Source organism: Eleginops maclovinus, chromosome 16 (genome assembly GCF_036324505.1).
Source record: "Eleginops maclovinus isolate JMC-PN-2008 ecotype Puerto Natales chromosome 16, JC_Emac_rtc_rv5, whole genome shotgun sequence".
Lineage (NCBI taxonomy): Eukaryota > Metazoa > Chordata > Actinopteri > Perciformes > Eleginopidae > Eleginops > Eleginops maclovinus.
In genome coordinates, this window is record NC_086364.1 from 576,819 (window position 1) to 603,381 (window position 26,563).

Here is a 26,563-nt window from a genome sequence, read left to right on the forward strand (position 1 = left end):
CCTCTTTTGCGATGGTCTCCTGTATAAGTTGCTGCACTGTAGAGATGACTTTATTCACAGTGGTTTTGGACAAGAATGTCACGAGAGCCCCGACCCTGATCTCCTGTTTGATGCACCTTCTTACTTTTCTCAATGCACTCAGTGAGATGTTCCTTCAGACATACATCATATTTCCCAAGAAGAATTACAAGCTCAAAAAGTTCCCATGGTCAATACTCAGGTCATCCAATGTGTAAGCTGCTTCAGATTGTGTCCCTCTATAGCTAAGTCCTCTCTTACCAATGACTTTAATTATTTCAACAACTCGTTCCAACACTTGCCGTCTTTTCCTTATTTTTGCCTACTCTGCGACACTATTTGGGGACCATGTAGCAGACTGGCTATATCAGCTTTTGATGCACGTAAGAAATATGCTTCAGCACACACCCTATGCATGGCCCCCCTTTCATGCTCCTCTACTCTTTGATTGACATGCTTCCAGTCCTGCATTCCACTTATGAAGGGATTTGTTTCATATGGCTTGGAAAATGCCAAACACACTGTACAATATAACGTGTGACTCTCCTCACAGTATGTGAGCCATTTGCGATTTGTGCCATCTTTACAAATGAACACTCTCTGCAGAGACAGATTTTTGGGCTTTTGCTGGGGGTGATTACAAAAAATTGTTCCAGTCTGTTACTGTCTGACTTTGGCCTTTGAAATGTTGTGAGGCTGAGCATCCTGGCACTTCCCTGCACTCTCCCTGTCATATTTTGAGCTGCAACTATCTTCTTCAACCTGAATAAACAAATGATAAATAAATAAATGAATATATATATATATATATATATATATATATATATATATATGTTTTTAGGCAATGTACATAGCCAGTTGATTGTATAACATCAGATGCTTATCCTTAAAAAACCTATTCAACATTTCTTCTATATCATAACTTTTAATAAACTATACTGTCTAGTAAGTATGGCTGTTCCTAGGATACTTTTAGTTAGGCTCTGCCAATTTGGAAAAAAAGAGGACAGAATAGTGTTTGCGTTTGTGTGTGTGAGAGGGAGAGGGAGGGAGAGGCGAGAGAGACTACTACTACGTTCCGTCTCCAAAACGCAAAAGTATTTTTTGTCATCTTCCCCTTTTTGTTGCACATCAGACGTGACACTGAAAATGATTGAAGTAATCACGCTCTACCCGAAATGACGGTGGTATTTTATTATTTTCCATATTGCAGTTTGTTCGTGATATTTCACGCATTAACGTTGTCAGCCACAAACACGTCAGGATGGACTGCCCTGAATCGTGCTGAAAACTCGATGTTTATAGCAACATACATAACCCAAATAAATAGGTGAGCCTATTATAGCCTAGCCTACTGATGTACTAGGTGCTTCTGCAACTTACCAGCGCCTCTAGCTCTTCTGCGCTCGTCTGTCCCTGCACTACCGGGGGATGCTCCATCTCAACCTCCTTCTCTTGGCCGTCCTCCGCAGTCTTGCGTGGCTCAATAGGCCTACTAAATAGCTCAGTAAGCTTTTGACATTTTGATGCGTCCGCCTCCAATGATTTGGCCTTCTTCTCCTTCTCCTTCTCCCAGCCACTTTTCTCTTTACGCTTCCTACCTGACATTTTCTCTAGACCTATACCTCTTTGTGTGTTTTTTTGTTTTGTTTTATTTCAAGTTTGGTACCTTTCCCCACGTAATCGGCCTGCAATATCGTATTGGCGCCCTCTATGGTTTTAATACCGCTGATCCTTTTTTTCTTTTTCTGATGAGCCGTAGCCCACATAAAGGCACGGCTGTTCTGGACTTTGACAGAACGTCCTACTGGTCAGTCCGCCCCTGGATGTGAGTGACGTGTGCAGATTCCCAGAATGCCAACTTATTCAACCAATAACAGGGATGCATTTTGACAGACAAGACGGGGGAAATAAAATATCCTGCATTTTGAATGTCTGATAGTCCACCATTAACACTTTAGTTCCGTCTCGTCTCGTCAACGAAAACAAATATAGATTTCGTCATTTTTATTATCAAAAATCTATTTTAGCTCGTCATCGTCTCGTCTTTGCCATGTTAAAAAGGTTGTCGACGAACACTTTTCATTGTCAAAATGAACACTGCTCTATTGCAAAGATAACTTCTTACAAATAAGCTTTAAACTCAAGGATTATACATACCTGACAATCCAGGTATTTTGTATTAACGGCTCTTCACACAAAAAAAGTAACCTTAAAAATGATATTGTAGTTTATATTAAATACACGTGTTCTCATTATAGTGATAGCTACTGAACCGAGAAAAACTGTCTCGGTCAACTTCCCAGTTTTCCAAAAGCCGTAGCGAGATATTGGAAATAAACATGTACAAAATTAGAAAAGTCCAACGAATGTCGCCATAGCTTCATTGAAGGTGCTTAGAAAATGATGCAAAGTTGGGCTGGTATCTGTTAATTGAAGTTTAAAATGAGGCTGTTTATTTCTGTGAGACATGCAGCATTGCGTGGGACACCATGTCCGTATGTCTGTTGCTCCATCACTGTGATCCAGATTGAAATACCTCTGTTATATTAACTAATTAAGTCTGGATCACAGCAGGTACCTGAGCAGAACATTCCGGTTACTCAGGCCTCCTCTGCTGCTCCTCTGCTGCTCCTCTTGTTCCCTATTGTCATTCCCTCTCTTGCTTTACACCGTCAGTGCATCACAATGGAAAGATGAGCAGGCTCGGCAGCTGGACTGACGTCAGAGGGCTGTTCCAGCATTCCACTCTGCAACTCCACACCCACCTGAGCTGAGAACAGGCCGGTCTGGATCCACCGCAGCATCCCTGCAGGCGTCAGTCTCTGCAGGTCTGTTTTAAACTCAGCTCAGACGCAGGCTGAAGGATGATACATAACCATGTGGATGTGATGAAGGAGTATTTATGGAGCTGCTGACACTCAGTCAGTCTAAAAACAGGTAATTTACAGCAAGTAGTCTTTAAAACATCACCTTAAATCAGATAGAAGAGAAATTAAGATCATTAACAGATAGCATTACTGATGAACAAAGGTACATGTTCTGCAGTGATGAAAGAGCCAAAGGTCGAATAAGGAGGACACATTCAGCTCATTTTCATTAGTATGTCGTACCTCCGGGACATGTCTCCATACTTTAATGTTCAAAAAGGTCTTTATTTTTCTCATACTGCCATACTTTTCACCCTCTGTCTGAAACCAGAGCCCACCTCCTATTGGTTAGATGACCGGCTCTGTTGTGATTGGTCAACCACTTAGAGATGTCCCACCACTTGCCTATCACAAACAATGCAGGCCATTTACATGCACAATAACCTGTATAGCACACCTCAGGAAAGGGAAAACCCCCAAAAGCATAATAAGGTCTCTTTATAGTAAGTCTGAGTCTATTGATAATAACATTCTGCACTTTTTTTTCCAACATTAAAAAAACCTATGAAGTAGAGTTTATACTGATAATAGAGTGTAATGTAATTCAAAACAAAAGTGTTGGATAATTTACTAAATGTGACACCAGTGATAGAATTACAATTCATCCTGAGGGGAACACGGTCTGGCATGTTGGCTCAAGTTTACCTCTTCAACATTATAGGACATGACTTGTATGCCTGGACTGGTACTGGAGAGGTGTCAGTTAACCTCCTGGGCCCTGCCGAGGTGCCCTTGAGCAAGGTACCGAACCCCCAACTGCTCCCTGGCGCCAGATGCATGTGAATGTGTGCAACCTACAAAAGTGTATAGTGTGTATCAAACTGTGTGTACTAAAAATGCATGTACATTTGTGCACCTACCTGTGTACTGTGTGGGTAATCTATATATATATGCATGTAAAAAACAGAGTGAAAACTGAATTTCCCCCTAAGGGGATTAATAATTCATAGTAATTCATAATAATAGTTCATCTAATTTAAGATGTTTAACAAATCACAACTGGCTGGCAGAGAACTCACTGTCCCATAGAGTACTCCATTTATTCAATATTTCCTTATATATATGTATTCATTTTAGTTTCTATTCTTTGAGCTTATATTCATTTCGTATTATATCTGTATCTTATTGGGTTTTCTTTTTAACTTGGTTTTTATTTCACATTCAGATTGGTTACACATGTTCATATTTTGGCCAACAGTTTTTGTAGTTTCACACACGGTAGCTGTGTCTACATAGCCAACATATGAACAAAAAACGTACAAATAAAAACAACAACAATAAAATAGACATATGAAAATATAATACATACAAATAGTAATAATAAAATAAAACAGCAAAGGGGGGGCATCCATAAGTGTGTGTGTGTGTGTGTGTGTGTGTGTGTGTGTGTGTGTGTGTGTGTGTGTGTGTGTGTGTGTGTGTGTGTGTGTGTGTGTGTGTGTGTGTGTGTGTGTGTGTGTGTGTGTGTGTGTGTGTGTGTGTGTGTGTGTGTGTGTGTGTGTTTGTGTGTAGTTGTGTGTGAGCAAAGGTGCATTCAGAGCCATTCAATACACCTTGATCAGGAGGTTAAAGACCCTGAAGTGCTTCGAGAGAAGTGGGGGAATCAGAATGAACTTGATGGATCAGCACAGTTGCGGCGTGACTCCACCTTTTGCAAAATTGTTTTAAAATGTTTAAACTTGTGTAATGCTTGACGTTACTGCTGCTGTGACAAAATACATCACAAATTTTGGAATTAATAAAATATGTATCTATCTAGATGTCTTGACCTCTGCTAGCTGAAGCATCATATTCTCTACAGCCTTCAGAGGGGTTTTATCTCCTCATGTAACTATTTCTTTAAGATCTGAACCTGATGGTAATCTTATTTTATTACATTTTTGTGAATTAATGGGTGCTTCTGCTTTGATGTTTAGCACTCTTTTATTAATCTGTCTTTGGTTAGATGTTCATCTTTATCAACACTCAGACACTGGAGCAGCCCTTTGTATTTAATTTAATTGTTTCTCTTTTGAAAAATCATTAAAAAATGTAATTGTTTCAGATAAAAGCAAAGAAGAAACGCATAAATATCCAACACTTTTAGTGTTAACTCAGAAGTGACTCTTTCCTGCCTGATGGCATTTAAACTAAAGAGCAGCAGTGATTTGTTTAACTCATGTGGATCTGTTTTTGTTTTGAAAATGGAAGGAACACTGAGTGATTCCAAAGAATGTGTGAATGGCCTTTGAGATCAGCAGCTCGATACCTTGTGTGACATGACGAGTAGCCTGAGGCATGTCAGAGTAGCATGCTTCACATACCGGAGAACAGCCCGAGCTCTGAGGTCATTCCTGAAATAACACTTGCCTTTTAACTTGTGACAGGACACATGGGACCAGAAGACATGAGGAGGATGTCAACTGCATACAACATGAGTACAGATTACTACTGTCACATGACTGTCAGTCAGTAAATCTGTCAGAGAATGGCCTAGAATTACACAAATCAAGAGGTACTTATGATTTTAAGGAATGAAAGTAAATACTTCAACACAACAGAAGTCAATGACTGAACTGTGGAGCAACAAAATACTTTTATGATGACATGTTCCAACAGTTTCACTCACTCAATCTCAACCCACCCAAACGTGTGTGTTTAAAGTACACTGTTGGCCATAAAGTTGGAATAATTTAGTTTTCAGACACATAGATCTTTGAATAAATCACATTGTCCAAATCAATTTATGAGAGATGAAAAATGGAATTCCAACTTTAAGGGCAACAGTGTTTATATAACATTCTTAAATAATGTTGTAACATGGCTAAGGGGGTTAATGCACCACTTTACCAGTCAATGGTTTCGATCTCACCCCCAGCGTTCATCATGAAGGCATATCTACGTTATAGAAGTGTATGTAAGACACTTTGGATGTTACTCACAACTGATGAAAATTAACACACCATTACTGTGGTTTGGACTGCAATTTGATTACTTTTACATTTCAAACGGTAAATGGACTGTATCTACGGAGCACTTTATCCAGTCTTTACGGTGCTTTACATTCTACAAGTCATCATTCATCCATTCATACAAAGTAATGTGCCCTTTGCTCAAGCTAGCCAACATTTACAAATGTTCACACCCCGTTGGCCATCGGAAGCAATTTGGGGTTAAGTATCTTTCCCAAAAATACATCGACATGTTGAGTGCAGGGGCTGGGATCAAACCCACAACCTTCAGATTGAAAAACGACCGCACAGTCACAGCCACAGTCGCAAGATTTGAAAAAACAGAATGCATGATGGGTAAAGGCTGGACCACAAAATCGCTGAAACCAAAGCAAATACTTTTTTATCATTAAGAGCGGCTTATGTATTTTCATGTTGCTTTCCACTGTTAGTTAATCACATGCATGTTCAGAAACAAAACAACAAAAATACATTTTCTTTAAATTGGAAATGGTGCGCCAACATCCTCTTCTTTGGTTCAGCCATTAAATGTCAGAGTAACCGGTCAAGGTGGGCGGCTTGTGTTCCAACGTTGCTCCCGTTGATGCTATGATTGATTTTCAAACAGGGCGCTGGTATCTGTAGTATCCGCCTACCCATAAAGACCAAATTGGGTCATAAAACATTGAGGGCCTGTTTTCAGTTATTTTTTAATTAAAGACTCAGTCTTTATTTGAGGAAATAAGGCAAGCAAAGCGGAACATAAGAGGTTGTGTAACTGTAATGGAGGATGTTCCTCATGGATGGAAGAGTGTCTGACCTGCAGACACATGACCAGTTGTCCTTCCTTGACCTGTTTAGTGCTGGATTTCCTGACATATCTTACAAAGATTGTCAGGCATAGATCAAGCAACAAACAGATTCTTTACCGGCTGATTTACAAGAGGACAGACGGATGTTAATTGGATCACTGTTGTATTTTTCTCCCTTCACTGTCTGCCAGATTACACTTCCAGACACTGGTACGGGCCTACCATGCGTTGGAGGGATCATGTCCTTCTTACATGCAAGACTTGGTCGAAACCATACACTACAGCACTTCGGCCAATCAGCTTACTACTCTCTCAGCGCAAAGCGGAGCCAGGTCCACCTTCAACAAAGCCATGCCTTGTTGCTCCAAAATGGAGGAATATTGTGGACAGCAGATAATCTACACATCTTCTGTCACAAACTGAAGACCCACCTGTTTCGCTTGTGAATAGGTCAGCATTTTTCTTCTTTTTTCTGTTTGAATCTTAATGGTTTATTGCACTTATCGTAAGCCGTTTTGGATAAAAGCGTCAGCTGAATGCTACGTAGTGTACTGTATTTCTACAGCTGTATGTCTCCTGTTTTTCCTGTTCTCTGTCCCATCAAGGCCTCCGCAGCTATGATAGTGCAAAGGTTGCCACGCAAGATCAACAGTAAAAGATTTATGGATTACGCTCCTGCGTTGCTCATGCTCATAAAAAGTGAAAGGCCGGTTTACTGTGGGCGCAGTATGACAGTAGGAGATTGGGATGTGATTGCCTCATATACTATCATTCACTGTAATCCGTTGCAATTCCATTTACAACTGTTGTGAAGTTGTATATGTTCTTATACACAACGCAACGTGGATTCTACAGCATCAAAGTCTTCAATGGTTTTCCTTTGTGCAGTTTGGAGGTTTTTCTTCAAATCCTTTAATATATGGTGGTAGAATTGTGTTTTGGACGCTCTCCCTTCGTTCTATTTTGAAAGTCATGTCTCTTCTGAAATGGTGCGTAAAGCCAGAGCCTCCCTTTTTTACCGGCCCTGCCCTGGGACTGACAGACATGTAGATACTCATCAAAAACCACGGAGCGTTCTACAATTACTGCTGTAGGGAGGGAGGGAAGGGAAGCAGCATGTCAACATATCTCTGTATGGATGTGAAAGTAATCAAATGGAGTGACTCATGTGTCCCTGACTTAAGATCTTTGTCCTAATGAAGGAGTGGTTAGGAGGCAGTTAATGTCTCACACAAAGAAGAATGGATCCAAATGTTAGGTTCTTTGCATGTAAGCCTGGAGCTAAGAGCTTTAGCAGAGGCAGAATGGGAGTGATATAAAGTGTAGAGCAGGGCCAGCTCAACATCTGGTTGTGTGTGGTTCTGATCCGGTGTGGTGAGGCCTGCTGACATCTTCACCAGGGTAACTCCAGAGAGATGTAGCCTCACATAATGGGACACAGCTGGCCACAGCTGCCCTGAGTTGGACTGAAACTGTGTTAAACCCGTCTAAGAATAGATATACACAGATGCTACTTTGGAACAGAAGCTACGCTTATATGCTACTAACACCGGGAAGCTACACTACAGCAACACGAAAGTAGCAATGACACATCCATTGTAACATTACACATTTGCTAAATACTTTAAATAATATGAATAACTTTATTCATACAGCACTTTTCAAAACAACGTCACAAGTGATTTACATGGATAATGCATGCAGTCAAAAATCCCCCAAATCCACCTAATAAAATATACAGCATTTCAACTATAGCAGCAATAATACAAACAAAATGAAAACAAATACTATATGGATGTCGTGTAAAACAGAGTGGTGTCATCATTAGTTAAAATCTCTAATAAAAAGATGAGTTTTGAGAAGTGATTTAAAAGATGTCACTGCCAGCCTCAGATTCTCGGGCTGGGAGTTCCAGAGCTGCGGAGCTCTGACGGAGAAAGCTCACTCACCCTTTCTTTTTAGCCTGGTTTTGGGAACATCTAGCAGAACTCCTCCTGAGGATCTGAGACTGCGCACAGTTCCATACGGGCACAACAAATCAGTGGGGTAATCATGAACCAAACCGTTAAGAGCTTTAAAAGTAATCAGTAAAATCAATTTCAAATCAGACAAGTAGCAAGTGAGGAGGGATTAAAACAGGGGAAACAGCATTTTGCACAAATTGAAGGCGTTATATTGATATTTGGCCTAATCCAGAGTATAGGGAGTTACAGTAATCAAGACGAGAAGAGATAAAAGTGTGGATGACTGTCTAAATCAGACCAGGAGATGAAGGAGTTGATTTTTGAAATTATATGTAAATGTATAGTTTTAATGTTCCAATCTAAAGGCATTAACATATATTTCAGCAACGGAACCAATTAAGACACCACTGCATAATTCCAGAGAGTAGCAATTGGCTTTATGTCTGGAGATATCACTAACCATGACATCTGGTGGTCCTGCATCTACACCTTGATCGACCTGCGTGGCATGGAGAAGCCATAACTGAGAGTTTAAGAACGTTGCAAGAGCAGAAGGAAGCAAGCTCTCATAGCACACTAATGTATTTATTATATTATACCTCTCTGCTGGTGTGCAATGTGTTATCCTTCTTCTGATGCTTTCACTGATAGTCCATCCACACAGGACCAGAGCTGTACATACTGAAGGTTAGATCCCTGCCAAACCCTGTATGCTAAACCCTACAGTCTCAGTCCCAAGTCCACTTCAGGCCAAGTTTTCTTCCTTGTGGCTTGATCCATGTCCCCCCCCAAAAAAAGCATTCTGTAGCATTGTAGCTGTAGCATTCCCAGATGATCTCGTATCCTCCGCCAATGTCTCAGTGGGAGCTGGACACTGTGGCCTGAGGTCTCTGCTGGTCTCCGTCTAACTGTTAGAGGACCAGATGTTGGGAAAAGCTGAGTCATCAGAGAAGCCAGCCTTGCTGCAATCTTCTACAATTATTGTGGTCTTGTGGAAACCTTAGAATGGATCATATTTGCTTCTCTTTGATGAACCGAGGAGAGAATCGAAGCCTCATTGCTGTGCACTTCCCCCAATGGCTGTGATGACTCCTGAGTGACATTCAAATGACTCGAACCGCATTGAAAACCTCAGGAATCATCAGGAGGAAGATGTATGTTCACAAGCCATCAAACAAAGCCAAGCTGCTTGGGTTTTTGCTCCAGGAGAGACATAAAGAAAGCCAACAGCAGAGTGACTGGAGCAGAGAATGCCATCACACATGAAGGCTGTGTAAAGTAGTACACAGCCTTCACCCTGAAGTAAATCAGGGTTATTCCTCCAGTTATAGCTCTCTGAACTCTTCCTAAGTTACAACCTTAGTAATATGGTGTTTTCTTTGCATTATCCAAGAAAAAAATGAATAGTTTTTCTTAATTTTTGCAAATTAAATTCTATAAATTACAACATTTGTATTTGGAATTTGGGGGAAATGTTGTCAATAGTTTGTAGAATAAAACTACAATGTTCATCACTAAATCAACATACCTATAAATAGTAAAACCACAGAATAGGAACATTTTGCAGAGGTCTTTTGATTTTTTTCAGGAGCTGCATACGGCACATATACTGTACATACATTGTTATCACACATAACGAAAAAGCATCATTTTTATTCCAGAACCAAGGTTGCCTTTTCTGGGCACTACCAACGAAAGCATCAACCAATCATCTGGCATGGTTGGGATTCTTATTTTTTAAATTGGAAATCCTACACCCTTTTGCCAACAACAAAGGAAAACATAACAATAATGATCTTTCTTTTCTGGAAAGAGAGAAGCATTTTTGACAGTAGTTGGCTCTTTAATGGAAGCAAATTAGAGAAAAAATCCACAAATGGAGAAATAGATGACAACAATGACTGAAAACCAGAAAAATGGAAACAGACCGGTCACAGATCACCTAAGAAAGTAAAAGATTTAACGACAAGTAATTCAATTAAACGGAGTAAATAGAATGCTGGCTAATACTCTACGTGGAGGGTGGTCCTGTCCATTCTGCTGACTCACTAATCCTGCTACTTACTTATTGCTCAGACTGCTGAGTCGCAGCAGGAGGAAGCCTCCAATCAGGATAATTGGATTGGATTGCAGCGGTAAGAGGGCACAGTAGGACGGACCAGTGATTTAAAGACTACAGGGGGAGGGACAGAGACAGATCCAAGCCTCCACACATCAGCATGGACAATATATTCCATGCTGCAATGTGATTACAGTTGCAGCAGTCAAATGACAAGCTCGGTTACCTAAAAAAAGACAAATCTCTGTTTATTTACATTCAACATACAAATGTGCATGTTGTCTTTCAGTGTTGTTCTTTTTAAAGTGTGTTAACCAAGAACTAAAATCTTTGAATGTGCTAAATATACATCTCACGGTGAACAAACCTCCCATTGTCTAACGCTAACAATGCTAACAATGCTAACAGTTTACAATGAACACACACAGTTATACTTTTTGTAATTATTCTTTTTAATGATTATATAATTGTGGCGCACTTTGTAAAGTGATATAAATTCAGTGGTATTCCCATGGCTAAAAACAGGTCGGAAAATAGCTTGACATGGAACAAGAGCAGTCATTTTTAGGGGAGGAAATGAAGCAAAGCTATAAAATGACTGTCCGTAACATTACATCTTACAGACCAACCTACTTTTTAAGCTACCATACGAAGATGGGATTATTGACCAGATATTTGGTTTTGCTCATTTACCCTTTAATCTCCAAACAGTGTTAACTAATGTTGCTGAACGTGTTGCTTTATGCTGTGTTCGTGTCACTGCCTTCAAAGATCTCAGTAGTTATCTTAGTGGGTACATAGCATCATACTGTACAGCTACACAATAAACGTCAAGTGTTACTTAACTATATTTTCCCTCCAAAGACACACCATCTCAAAATTATAACTTGTTTCAGAATTGTAGTCAAGAAATCATGATTTTGACTGTATCTCATAATCTTTACTCTGTTTGAATATTTTGAGTTTATTCATTTCTAAAATGTCATTCTTTGTCCATTTACAGCCAGCAAATGTCATGTTCTATTATCTGACACTGAATCTAATTCTGCGTTTAGTCGATTAAACCAGCGTTCATTTGAGATTTGCATTAAATTAGCTATTATGCCCCAACTATCTGGAACAAACTCCCAGAATCCTGCAGGTCCGCTACAACTCTTTATTAACTATTTTTAAAACCAGACTGAAAACGTATGTTTTTGCTGCTGATGATGATTGATTTCATATGTCACACTGCAGTGTGGCTTTTATTCATGTATTTGATACCTGTTGTGTTTATTTTATTATCTTTGCTTTCTAATGCCTGTTTTTAAATGCCATTTTATAATGTGTTTCTGCTGCATTTGTTTCTAAATGTCTTTTATTTTATTTTGTAAAGCACTTTGAATTGCCTTATGTTGAAAGGCGCTATATAAATAAACTTGCCTTGCCTAAACAACCAGATATCACTTTTTAAATGTCCGATTTAGCATGTGTAGTGTCATGTGTTACACAAAGGATTCCTGTGGGAGAGAGAAAGCAGGAATAACTCAGATAACATATGGCTCTTGGTATAAAGTAAACCTGGGGATTAGGGTGCAGGTTGTAACAAAAACTGGCTGCTGGGGCAGTGATCCGACCTTCAGTATCCACTGGGTCTCAGTGGAGGGACCATCAGTGGAGTAACAGCAGCTTACATTATTGCCATAGCAACAGAAAGTTATATAAAACAAGCTCTTTGGATTAGTCTACCATTACAAAAGGTTGCATTACAGAAAAATAGGATGAAAAAATTATAAGTGAAACTCAAACTCAAGACTGACATTCATAAAGCTTGATCTTGTGTATCATTTAAAAAGTTCTCTCCATCTTAAGTTGTAGCTGAGCTGAAGATCTCTGTGTCCACATGCCTTTAATAATGGAATATCATGTGGAAAAACAGTTCTAGATAGTTCATTAAACAGCCTTTATAAGAATGACCTGATAAGTATGGGGTGTTTTTTGTTGTTATTTCTTTTAGCATCTACTGTACAGGAAGTACCACAGAGCTGCTTGTAGAATTACAGTGATGATGCCTGTGTGTCTGTGGACAGATTGAGGCGATCCAATAGCATCACTCACATGCATGACACTTTATACAGAGGTTAAGCTGAGATACAAATTAAAGCTGGGTTTGAAAATGGCTGTGGTCCAATCAAAGTTTCTGAAGTAGGAATCAATGATTTTGCAGTGTGGCCGATGTGCTTCTATTACAAGACGGGACCACAGGGTATATTCCCTCAGATGTGCTTGGTGGATGTTGGAATAGCTCCAGAAAACCCCACAGATGTCAGATGTCAGATTAGGGAGGCAATGGCCGATCATTTCTGTATTTTTCCGATGATCCAGCCATGACACCCACTCCATTGACTGTGTGGAGGTGAGAAGGGGGACTTTATTTTCATTCTATAACATCTCTTTCCGTCACTTCTTTAGGAACAGCTAAGTGCTAACAGAATGCAAGAAAAAGTGTGCCATTATCCGCACTTTAAACAATACCACCCCCCGTCTTTAAGACAGTCAGATCTTAAGGCCCAGGCTCCTCCAACAATACAACATACGTATATATTTATATAAGACATACAAAAATAAAATACTTTTAAAGTGCACAACATGCATGCAATTCACTTTAAAATGTTTTTTAAAAATCTGCCAGGGGAGCATGGACCCCTCTAGAGGATTTGGAGTCCACCCTACTCCTAAGACATGTCAACATGACTAAGGCCAGGTAACATGGACCTTGATAACATGACTAACATATTGACGACTCAACCAAAGCTGTGTAGTGGCTTTGATCAGTGCAAAACTCCCAGACTTAGTTATTCATCATCATGCCATCTGAGTTCCTTTAATGGTTATTGTACTACCATGCAGGTGCCCCGAAAATGTTTTAGTGCTAGCATTTGCACGCACAAAGCTCCACCTCACCTCTGGGCTAAACCCACCCAAACTTGAAAACCTAGCTACGCCCCTGCTGTATACAGTATTAAAAAAAATCCCAGTTTGGGATTCAGCTTCTCAGGGGATTTGTGGACAATAAGTAAAACTATGGAATATCTTCAGATTTTACAACGTAGGCATTTTAAATCAACACGTTTTCAGGCAGAACCAAAAGTTCTGGCTCAGTTTAATACAATCAAATCAAATGGCTTGCAATAGACGAGCTGTCTGGAGTGTTTTCTAAAGTCCGCTAAACTCGTATTCCTTCTATTGAAACTCTTCTAGATAAAAACCAGAACAGAGCGTGGCCTCCAGTCAGACAGGGTCACATATAGACTGCAGGTCTGGGTATCACAGTCAAGTGGTAGAGATTAAAAAAAGGAGGGGGGGGGGCGGCATTTGGTATCAGAGAACAGTCTAACAGGACATGTGGGTGGGGGTAGGCTGCTTTCACATTCCTGTGTGACTGGTCTTGCCTCTCTGGATTCAGGAGGCAAGGTCAGCACTGACACCACAGCTCTGAGAGATAAACAGCTGGTCTTCATCACGTTGTTGTTTACGTTTCGTTCACGTTTCATTACTGTTGTTTCTGTGTTTGAGAGCAAGTGTGTTTGTTCTACCTTGCCCAAGGCCTTGCTTTCCTTTCTCCTTCAAATATTTATGAAATGCCAAACTTGATTCCTGGTGTTCTTTGGATTGGATCATGACTCCACACATGTGAACAATTTGTCATCTGCAAGTGCCTTATCAAGAGAGTTGATTCAATAATGTGATGATGAACATAACACAACGAGAAATGCAGCACAGGCTTTCTGTCTTGTCAAAGGCACAAACTGTTCAGTCTAGGACCTTTGACATAAATCCTCTCAAGGATACTTGTGTGTATAACATATTATAAAAGGACATAAGACAAAATGAAATAATAAATATAAAAAATAAAATCAAGCAACAATGCTAAATGAAACAGAGTACTTTAAATTACAGTAAAATAGTGCAGTTATCAGAAAAATAAATAAATACAATAAGCTAAAATATGCATGGAATGTTGAAAGTGACCAAGTTTATGCAGGATTCAGAATCAGAATCAGAATACCTTTGATCGTCCCACAGAGGGGACATTTTCATTATTACAGCAGAGAGAGTCAAAGACAGCTTAATGTTACACCAAGATACTAAAGATATATACATACAATTTACAAAATACACAAAAATAAAAGTATAGCAGCAAGATATGTATTGCACAGTTATTAACACAGCAGGGGGTGTTATAGTCAGTGATGTTACATGTGAGGGGGTCTACCTGGGGCAGCAGGAAGGAAAGACCTGTGGTATCTCTCCCTGATACACCGCGGGTGCAGCAGCCTGTCGCTGAAGGAGCTGCACAGTGCGGACAGGATGTTCTGGAGGGGGTGGGACACATTGTCCAGCAGGGAGGACAGCTTAACGGCCATTCTCCTGTCTCCCTCCACCTCCACAGTGTCCAGAGGACTCCCCAGGACAGAGCTGGCCTTCCTTATCAGTCCGTTCAGTCTCTTCCTGTCAGCAGCCGAGATGCTGCTGCCCCAGCAGGCCACACCATAGAAGATGGCTGATGCCACCACAGAGTCATAGAGGGTCTGAAGGAGCGCCCCCTGCACCCCAAAAGACCTCAGTGTCCTCAGCAGAAAGAGTCTGCTCTGTCCCTTCTTGTACAGAGCAGTCTATGTACATGTAAATATTATTAAATATACAATAACCGAATATAAGATTAACGATTAAATATTGTACAGTGAAGTACATTAAATACTGTATTTCTGAGTATTGGCTATGTTAGGCATAATGTCCAGTGTCTGGCTCCATGTTGGGTGTTTGTTTTTCAATTATGACCGCCTCGTTGTACATTATCCTGCTAACAGCACGGCAACATACTGAAAAAATGTGCTATTTGACTTTTAGTGACTTAAAAATGATCATATTGCTTATGCTAAGAAAATAACATATATAATGGCAACAACGTCATTTAAAATGAACTGCAACATTGATCCATCCAGGTGTTCTCTAACTGTCCACGTGTGTTCAGTTTCTAATCCACTAACAAGTCCTTAATCGCCACAGAGTCCATCTTGTGTTCCAGTGAGTGTTTACTTCCTGTCTTGCTCCGTCTTTTCACCTCTTCCCTTCTCTCCCTTGGTCATTATTTTATTTAGCAGTGGTGTGTTATCGAGTGTTAATAACCTCTGACATATCCAATTTGACCAATCAGAATCAAGTACTCAACTAAGCTGCGTTTATATAACTCTGGCCATAACATCAAGCTCAGAAAAGTAACATGCTCCAAAGTGTGTGTCCAAGATAGATACAAATAATTTATGTATGAGGAAAACGTTATATTCCAAAATCAAAAGTAGTCCAGGCTCCGGTATCAGTACGACCCGGAGCCTCTCATACAGAGTGAAATATGAGCAGTATAGTTTCATGCTGAAAGTCCGCTGCAGGGCCCAAGCAGCTCCGTGATAGGAGCCTGAGCACCTGATAGCATTCAAAGGCAGAGAGAGGTGTGTGTGTGTGTGTGTGTGTGTGTGTGTGTGTGTGTGTGTGTGTGTGTGTGTGTGTGTGTGTGTGTGTGTGTGTGTGTGTGTGTGTGTTTGTGTGTGGGGGGGGGGCCTCCTGGGGACACTGATATTTAACCTGTTTGATCCACAAGTCCTACTACCAGAACAAACTCCTGTTGCCATTTATTTGGAATAGTTTATTACATCTGAAATAAAAAGTTGAATGACTGGAGAAAAGAGAGGCAAAACCAAAACCTACTGTTAACAGACCTCTGGGCTGCACCATGTGTAAAAAATAATAAGTTTAAGTATTTTTATTTACAGCAAATGCATTCATCCCCTTTGGCATTTGTTCATATTATATTCTATGAAAACTTGTAGTTTAAGTAGATTTTTATTTGGATTTGTGTAGTGGATACACTCAATATATTCTAAATTGGTGAAGTAAAAAAACGATGACCTTCAAATGATTGGATGACAGTCCACCTGTGTGCAGTTCAAGTATCACATTATCAAAGAGACCACTTCAGCATCATCAGTTTCTCTGGTTTTATTATTTATAGATATGTTTGAGTTAAAACCCATTTTTTATTATTGTATTCCTTAAACTACCTGACAGCATTTCTCTGTGTTGGAATTCAACACACACTGGAATGGCTGAAATACATGTAGAGATAAAGATTTATAGGCCGAGATCTCTCTGCAGCTCCAAAAGACTTGTATCTTAACACATGCAGCCTTTTAAAACATACTGTGCTTCCTGTGGTTCAGTGTTGCATTAGCCCATAGTGCAGTTTTGATAAAAGATTAAAAACTGGAGTGGCCTGTATAATATGCTGTTTATGCAAGCACTACACATGAACAGAGTTCCTCAGTAACAGAAACTAAACCCTCCCTTGTGTTGCTCCTACAACTTCATCTGCCTCATTTGAACCTTTTTAAAAAATGTTATGTAAGCTACATTGTTTTCCCACTGGAGTTAAAATAACAAACAAACCTGCTGAATGTCAAATTCCAAGACACTTCTAAAAACCAAAATGTACTGCGGGGTCACCTTTCCCCAGTGTTGGGTGCAACGCGTTACAAAAGTAACAGTTACAGTAATGTATTGCTTTTTGCTGTAACGCAGTAATATAACACATTACTTCTGAAATGTGGGTAATATATACCTGTTACAATTCTCAGTAACGCAGTTACATCACATTTTAACCCGAAATGAGGTGGTGTGTTGTTTCTAAGCGACGTAATGTTACCAGTATCACATATTATACAGCCCACTTAAACGGAGCAGGAGTTTAATATCTAGCTCTTTTCCTAATGTTCAGCATGTACTGCCAGATAGATAGATAGCTTTAATTATTGAGCTGCAATAAACTACATTTGAGCATTTAAAGCCAAACTTTAGAGGTTATTTTGGTGAAAGTAACTCAAAGTAATGCAAAAGTAGTGTAACGCATTACAGTTCAGAGACAGTAATGATGTAATGTAACTTATTACTTTAAAAAGACAGTAATAAGTAGTATGTACTGTATTACATTTTGGAAGTAACTTGCCCAACACTGCCTTTAGAGAGGCTCTACTAACAGAGTAGATTTCTTCACATTACACAGGTATTTTTTACTCGTTGTCCACTCCCTCTTCCAGCTGTAAATCTAATGTGTAAAGGCATGTGGCGATGAGTCACTGATAGGATAGTTCCCCAAGATCAGCAGCTGCTCACGCCTAAAGTCATGTTCTGACAACCGTCTGTGGATATTAAGGTTGTCATTTTTAAGATCAAGTACACTTTCCCATAATCAGCTGTCCTTAAAAAAAAAAGAGACACATTTCCAGCAGATAATGCCAAAGTCACTCAATAATTTATTCATGTTGACACTTTACAAAACAAAATGTACATAATATAAAAACCATGTCATGTTTGAATTTACCAACCAACCATTCAGCCAACCCTGAAATACACCGAACCGTGACGAGCAGAAATAACTTTGCTGAGGAGTGAAAAACACTTGCATGTCTGCCGTCTGTAAACGTTGGTGTCAACTACAGTCCCAGTGACATATAACAGGGCACTTCCTAACCTAGAGTCATCTAAATAGCCTTCTTTTGATCAACAAAAGTGTTGTCTAACTAAGCAGGTATTTGGGTGAACATCATGCAACATAGGATTTGACTTAGTGTGACACTGAAAGTTGACAGGAGCTCTGTTCAGACCAGGCCTGCCGCTTCCTGCTGCCACCACACTATACAAGCAGTGGTTCAAAATATCCTTCAATATTGGAGTGAGTGCATCAGCGAGTGTTCATCATATATATTGCAGGTTTCCTCTGTGGCCCCCTCTGGATCTGTAGCTCTCTGCTGTGCTCCTTTAAGGGTTGGGGAGGGGAATGGGGAGAGGGAGGAGTGCTCAGGAGCAGACCATGTCCCAAACAAAGCAGCTCTGTCCAATGTCCACAGAGTGAAGGAAGGTGTTTGGAACAGACTGGAGAACTTTGATCTTTGTTGGAGACATCCCAACTGGTCTGAAGGACGTACCCTCTGGTTTCACTTGTTTAAGTTCCAAAAGTGTCAGTCGGGTCTGCTGAGAAGGTCCTCAAACAGGTAGCGGTTCAAAAGTAATGTCTGTGGGGCCTCCGCCTCATCTCTTCTTCTTGCTGTTTCGGAGCATCTTCTTCCTCTTCAGGATCATCTCGTACAGCTTCTCCAGCCCGGGCTGCAGGCCCTGCCCGTCCAGCGCCGAGCAGCCCTGTGTGTGGTGCAGGGAGGACGAGCTGAGCTCATGGAGAGCCAGAACCTTCTCCACCTGAGACACAGGATACAGGGTGTCAGTCACAAGACATTCTACAAATTCTGATCACTCTAAAGCCATGGGACATTCCAAAACCAAGCTGCTGACAGTAACTTGATGTCACTTACACAGTTCATGAACAGGAACACAGGTTTAGTAATGTCTTCAATAATGGAGTCAAACACACTGAATACACATTTAGATTTCCTGAAGGCTGTTATTTTAATGCAAACGGTGGCTTTCATAACTTTCTGCATTCAAAGAAAATCCCAAACGAGGTTTAACAACAATAACACAATGGGATCCAATAGAGCTACTCCTTCGTGACAAATATATTTGAACGCACAAAGAGGCAACAAAAATACTCACATTGAGACGGTTAAATTAAAACACTACAACATAGTAAAAGTGCACTTCATCATTAAACAGAGCCAATAATGACATGTCTCTTTTGTCCACCCTACATTTAGCCCCAAAGATACACAGAGGGCAGTCAACTCGGGGGGGGGGACCTTACTCTTTTTCTTGTAAGGTCTCCCTCTCTGTTCTTTCGCTTGTTAGCAGACCCTACACACGATAGCAGAGCGAACAGGTACAGGAGGCGTAGAGCAAGGAGATCATTGTCCACTAGTTAATCGATCCCGAATGGCGTCGTGCTCGCGGACGGATAAAACTTTTTTTCAAACGGGGTCGCGAAAATACTTTGGCGGCCGTTAATATACGCGGGCGGCCCGCTCAAGTGAAGTGTATGTGTGGTAAACCCTGTACTCCATTGAAATACATTTGCAAAATGAATGTAGAAATATTTGAATCTCAACCCACTCAGTAACTAGGCGATAATTCAGCTCTATACAACACCACCAAGCCATTAATGCATCAATAATTACCTCTGCAGCTGACGCGGCTCCAGCCAGGTCCTGTTTGTTTGCCAGAACCAGCACCGGCACCCCCTGGTTCTCTGCGGACCGGGCGATCCTGTGCAGCTCCACTTTGGCTTCCTCCATGCGCTCCGTCTCGGCGGAATCCACCACGAACACCAGCCCGTCCGTCCTCCTGGTGTAGGACTTCCAGAGGGGCCTCAGTTTGTCCTGACCGCCCACGTCCCACACCTGTAACGTGGTGCTGTTGCTTTTGGAGTTCCCCATAGGCACTTTAATCCGCTCCATGTTGAAGCCTTTGGTGGGGATCGTCTCGACAAACTCCCGCAGCTTGAGTCTATAGAGGAGGGCGGTTTTCCCAGCAGAGTCCAAACCAATCACCACGATGTGTAAGGACTGGAAGCTGGGGAGGAATGGGGGGTTGGGGGCGATTTCTGTTAACTGGTTCCCCATGTTTAGCTCCTGTAGGTGGAATACTCCTTCTAGAGATGTATAGGACTTGAGAATCAGATTGGAATTATTTTCTTCCTTGAACTCCCACTGTCTCCCTGTTTCACTTGCTGTCAGTGACCTTGGCAGCTAAATAAAGTGTGCCTCTGGAGACACTTTGGAGGCAGCAGGAGAGAGAAGGAGGTGTCGTTTGGCTGGAGAGCAGGGCACACCTCTGTCCTCAATTCAAAGGCTGCTGCAGGACAGAGCTGCAGTCACTGAGGACCTGAGAGAGACAAGGAGGGGGAGGGAAACATCAGTCAGTTGTTTTAACAAGGGCTGCCAGTAATTAGTCTAGCAGAGACTTTCAGTCTAGCTGAAATGCCCTGTCTCGCCATTAAAAGACACGTTGAACCAAAAACAAGGGCTAAAATGATGCAGGGTTTACCGCAGTCTTTTTTTATAGTTTCACCTACTTCTTACCTCGCATCTGTACATATGTGATTTTATTGTGCTTACTTTTAAATGTAATATAGAACATATACCTTTTGTATTTCCCTTCATATCTGGACTTTCCCTTCCCCCAGTGTTACGATTAAAAGATTTCTGATTGAATTTATTAAACTAACTCACTTATATGCTATACTTAATTTGCCTCAAAGGAACAGCTTAAACATTTGAAGCTTTTTTTCCCCACTGCAGCTTCTGTTTTTGATACAATGAATGATGAGCCATTTGCAGGGCAGAAGTCATTGTGAGCAGTTGTAATGTGTGTGTGTGTGTGTGTGTGTGTGTGTGTGTGTGTGTGTGTGTGTGTGTGTGTGTGTGTGTGGTTCTATCTGTCTTCGCACACAACTGGAAAAACAGGGATGAGTAAAAAGAGCCTCCAGCAAAGGACAATCCCGCAAGGTCTGTTTGTAGTGTAAAATAATGTAGACATTCACTCTAACATTTTACTTGGTGTTTATCTGTCATTGAATTAGTGCGAAAGCGATTTGGTGTAGAAATAATGTGTATATTGCGACTGTGCTGAAACAACAGCCAACAACCTTCTTTTTTGTTTAAGTTGTATGCATTTTGAGGCTTTTCAGCTGGGTCTACATTATTTGCTTTTCAACCCAAATAAATTTGATTTACACATTTTTTCTCAAAATAACTTCATTTATGGACTTAGACACCCTGTAGATAGCTTTTTAGTCAATTATAGTTCTTCTATGCACATTTTAGATTCATAAAGCAAAACGTATAAAATCAAACCCTGCATGTAATGTATTTCACAATGATTTTTTATAAAGACCTTAAATTATTGAGAAATAAAAATGCAATTAAACTGTTTAGCAGAATTGAATAAATTGAATTTATTTATAAAGTCCTTGCCCATTGTTTTATGTACTTTATTGAATGTCTGTTGTTTATTGTTTTCTGTATGCACCTATCCCTTTTCGTTGTTTTCTTCAAAGACTCTGAAAGCCGTGTTGTTGTAAAAGTCTTTCTCCAATAAAGGTCTTAAAAGAGTAGTGTCAACTAATGCTAATGCTAAGTACAGCTAGTTATCCAACAGGCTGTAAGCGGTACCGTTTGTAATTCGGTTATTAACTCAGCTTCAAACACTAGCAGCAACATACAAATAATTATCAAACAGGTGTGCATCAACGTTTGATAATGTATAGTATAAAAAAACAAATAACAATTGAATTACGTTGATTAAATCCAATGAAAAAGTATGCAGCTTTTTTTCGTCTGTTTTTTTCGCGGAAGGACACACAGCTCCGCTCCAACAAAGTCAACACAAGGAGGTTATTTGTTATAAAACTGCTGATATATCTCACCTGTGAGCACTTCCAATATTGTTGAGCCTGTCAGCATTGTTGCAGTAAAACGAATTGTCGAACAGTACCGAAGTTTTAACTCCAAATAATCCCGATACGTTATTTTTAAAGCCGCAGCACCGAGACTATGCAGTCCCCAGGTTGGTCCTACTAAGACTGGCAGTAGGAGAGAGGCAGCGCTGGGAGAAGCACCAGCGACACCCCGCTGGTGACGTCACAATAGTGGGAGGGGCAAAGAGAAAGAGGGAATGCCGTAAATGTAAACCCATCCGAAACATGACTTACCAAAAGGATCTAATGCAATATAGGCATTTACATTTCAATACATTTGACCATTTGCAAATATTAATAATAGTGGGGGAGCTTAAAAAAAGCTTCATTATGGCAGGAAAGTGTATTTTCTTACAATAATCTACAATCCGCCCATATCAATCGTGTTGTTCCCTTTCTTATGTCACGTTACAGGGTTAAGGAATGGGTTGGGGTTTATTAGTTGAAGTTTGTTCAAAGTTCCTAAAAAACACATTGTTTTCCTCTCCAAGTTAATTCTGTTTATGTTCAACATGTATAAAAACACAACTATACTTTCCAAACGTCTTAATTGTCGTTATTTGTACAATACTTGGAATATTCTGTATGTTATTTAATGTTAATAAAGCAAGTTGAACTTAAAAATGGAATACAAAAGGTGCCTAAATAAAGTTTGTATTTTCAAAGCAGTCCATCCCTGTGGGATCTTCATTTTCTTTACAGACTTTTCTAATAGTTGGAATCTTAAAAGAGCAGTTGTTGAATTTGCTGGCAGCTAGGGAACAAGTTGGTGTTCTAGCTAGACACTAAATTCTAATTTACGTAAGTAAAAAGTTAAAGTGAGAAATCCAAAAGGAGTGGAATGCTGTTTGTTACCTAATAAGGTGTATTATACTATTGTGCAATAACTATTTTGCATCCTGGTGTAATCAGCATCACGTTTTTAGTTGAATTTGTTCCTAAAAAGAAATTGTAAAGAACACCTTAATTCTGCTTTTGTACAAAATTTATATAAACAACAATACATCCAAATGTCTATACATAAATACATTCTTTTATCCCACATTTTAGTTTTACCAGCCGTTAATGAGCCTTATAAACCCTAAACTCGACGTGTCCCGGCCTGACAGAGGAGGTCTATGACCTGGGGCAAGTCTGGACATGAATCATGGATCAGAATCAGAGAGTACAGTGTACAGAGAGCTAGGGAGTTCTGTGGACATGAACAAAACCAAGTGACCTTCCGACGTTTAATAATCATAGAGCCGTATTTTTTTTGTGTACACTGGAGCTGGTTTATCCTAAATCATACGAAAGTAAACCCCGAGGATTAAATCACCAGTGTATTTATTGCTATATACATTACACACTGTATGTTGAACAAGGTGCTTTAATTTCTTGAATACATATTTTATTTGATATTTTATTGGTCATTTAACTTTAACTTATTTTGTTTATATACATATATATATTTTATTATTTTAATATTGCTCATTCCATGTATAACATCTTGTGTTTTTATTTTATTTGATCTTTTATTGAACATTTTCATTTGAATGTTTTTACATACATTTTTTTATTTTAAAAAATTGAATACTCATTCTAACTTTAAATTCTTATGTTTGTATACATATTTTTATTCTATGTTTCTTTTTTCTATTTGTATTTTATTTTTTCATTTTAAAATGGAGCAACTAAACCCAAATTTCCTCCAGGATAAAGTGTAAAGTATTGTGATTCTTATTGACAGACTGCAGTGAGTGAGATGCGAGCCCCAGATGTGATCTCATGGCTTTAGCTTGATACATTTTCCCACGAAGATAAAGTGCATGAACTTCAGTAAAACAGTCAAAATAAATACCTGTGTTCAGAGACTCATTATGTCTGTTTCACCTGAGAGCAACATGTGTTGAAATTGAAAGGAGCCGGCTGATCTCAGTGACAGGAAGTCATCAGGTCAGTATGAGCCATCTGGGACATAATGGGTCGGCTGTATGGATTTGCATCATAATGATTTCTGTGCTTCTCCCTTGATACCCAGCACTCATTATGGTAATGCAGTAGGCCTGCAAATGTTTGTGTTTGTGTGTGTTTGTAACAACACATGACTGAGGGACTGGAGCCGGGCTGCTTGTTGTGGAAGCGTGGCAGTATTTAACATGAATAGAAGTGTATTAAAATGACACTAAATATAATCATGACATGTTGTTTTAAAAAATTGTTTGGTGCTGTTTGATTCTGCTGTGGAAAATTAGACAAGTAGGATGAATGAAATGGGATGATGCTGTTAGAAGCATTACAAGTATTAAACGTTGGCAGCAAATCCAACCGACTATATTTTTATATTTAATTCAGTTAGCCGTCAATTTAGCTTATATTTTATTTTATTTAGACAACATTTTGCTACAACAACATGTAAGACTTATTTAGACCAAACATTTCAAATGTAATAATGTTTTGTATAAAGATATGATTTATTTCTCCAAATAAAAACATATATTTTTGGGATAAGATAAGATAATAAGATGAAATCTACTTTATCAATCACATAATGATCGCTGGTTCGAGTCCCAGTGTAAGATACAGTAATATAAGATAAGATTATCTAGGGAAAATCAGGAGTTTAAGCAGCAACAGAGTGACAGGGAAAAACAGGACAGTACGTATTCACTCAAGGATAATACAATTTAAAAAGTTTAAAAGTCACTTTTAAAAGGAGATATCACAACAACGTAAAACGTTGATCAGTTGAAAGAACATATATACATAATTGGGATCTGATTGTTTGATATATTGATATGTTAGTGTGCAGATGTGAGGGCAGGTCACAGTAATTTGTACTAAAAGTGCAGCTTTTATGAATGTCCAGTACAAGTTTGGACAAAAACAAAAACATTGAGTGGACTGGTAGCTGGAGAGGTCTCAGATCACCTACTGGGGATTGAGAACTTGTCTTTGAGCAAGAACCTGATCCACTGAACCAAAACCTGGCAGCCACTTTGCTCCAACACCTTTATAAAGTGCATGTGTGTATTTCTCATGCTCATTGAAACCTGCCTTCACTCTCTTCTGTTATTCATCCAGACTGAAGCCATCCTTTCTCACTCTTTTAAAAGTAGATCATCTGGAATAACGACCATCCAAACACAGGTCACCTTCTTTGTCCTGCTAATCCAGGGGTGGGTATTCCGTTTAACTAATCCCAGAGCAGCAGCCATAGGGCCCTCTGTCCTCAATGCACAGGGTAGTAGTGCCCTCTGTTGTCTGCACGAGGAAAGGCAGCCCTGACCTCCCTGTGAAGGCAAATTTAAGTTAAGGATTAAGGTCCTTTAGTTAAGTGAAAGTACTACACTGTACACACCCTCTGGTACAAGAAAAAGTCCTGTGTGGAATAATTTTACTTCCTTCAAAGTAAGTATCATCAACAAAATGTACTTAAAGTACAAAACGTAAATGTTACCAATGCAGAACAATCTAAAATAAATTACAAAAACACCCAATAAGCCAAAAATGATTCAAAATATAAGAGAAGAATGGTGTAATCGTCAACAGACACAAGCAAACTTTCTCAACAAGCTGTTCTTGTATAAACCGTTGGTTAATTAATTAATAACAAAAGATGATATATGAACTGTTTTTCAGACAAAATCAAACAAATCTTGATATAAAGTATTTATTAACTAAAGCAGTAACATGAACATTGTGAAATAACCATATTATTTTATTGTAGTCGAGTTGAAGCCATATACCCAGCCGGTCGTATAAAAGTACCAGAGTGTAGGAATACTCTGTCACAGTAAAAGTCCTGCATTCTAAATGTTCCTCCAGTGAAAGTTGAAAGTACTCTCATCTAAATGTACTTAAAGTAGCGACAGTAAAAGTAGTCATTGTTTGATTGGTCCATTTCAGAATAATATCTCTGATATGTTTTATAATTATTGATCATTAAAGTGTTCTCAGAGCTGGTAAAGGTGCAGCTAGTTTGAATGGCTTTGTATACTGCAGGGTAGCTGCTGGATTTACTGCAGGTGAACTAAAGTCTGATTTAAGGGCTGATTATATTTACCATCATTAATCCAGATCTGTAAAGTAACTACAGGGATTAAATACATGTAGTGGAGAAGTACGTAGCATAGAATGGAAATACTCAAGTAAAGTACTATTTTCTCAAAATTGTAGTTCAGTACAGTACTTGAGTAAATCTACTTAGTTACTTCCCACCTCTGATTGGCTCCTGCCCCTCTAACGTCCTCTGCATGGGTGTCCTCACTGCCCTTCTGGATCTCTCTTTCAGAAGCTGCAGGAGGGCGTTGTGTTGCCTGGAGACTGTTAACAAGGTCAGAGGTGGAGAGGTAAAGAGAGCTGACACCTCCTCCTCCCTCCACTTCCCCTTCACCTCTCTCCACAGAAAAC

At 39.7% G+C, this 26,563-nt stretch overlaps 1 protein-coding gene across 1 annotated transcript; it reads right to left on the bottom strand.

Moving 5' to 3' along the window:
- Positions 1-18,036: 18,036 nt before the first annotated feature.
- On the bottom strand, positions 18,037-22,315 carry LOC134878621 (ADP-ribosylation factor-like protein 4D). Its single transcript, XM_063904781.1, has 3 exons — positions 22,121-22,315; positions 19,872-20,577; positions 18,037-18,999 (listed from the first exon to the last, which is right to left on the bottom strand). Exons 2-3 carry the CDS (start codon positions 20,313-20,315, stop codon positions 18,835-18,837), a joined length of 609 nt encoding a protein of 202 aa, XP_063760851.1. The 5' UTR covers positions 20,316-20,577; positions 22,121-22,315; the 3' UTR covers positions 18,037-18,834.
- Positions 22,316-26,563: the final 4,248 nt, after the last annotated feature.

Excerpts from the sequence above, each read along its gene's own strand:
- LOC134878621 (XM_063904781.1), bottom strand. The coding sequence starts at position 20,315 with ATGGGGAACCAGTTAACAGAAATCGCCCCCAACCCCCCATTCCTCCCC. Across the intron at positions 19,000-19,871 it reads GAGCCGCGTCAGCTGCAGAG|GTGGAGAAGGTTCTGGCTCT; the intron begins GTAATTATTGAT and ends CCTGTGTCTCAG.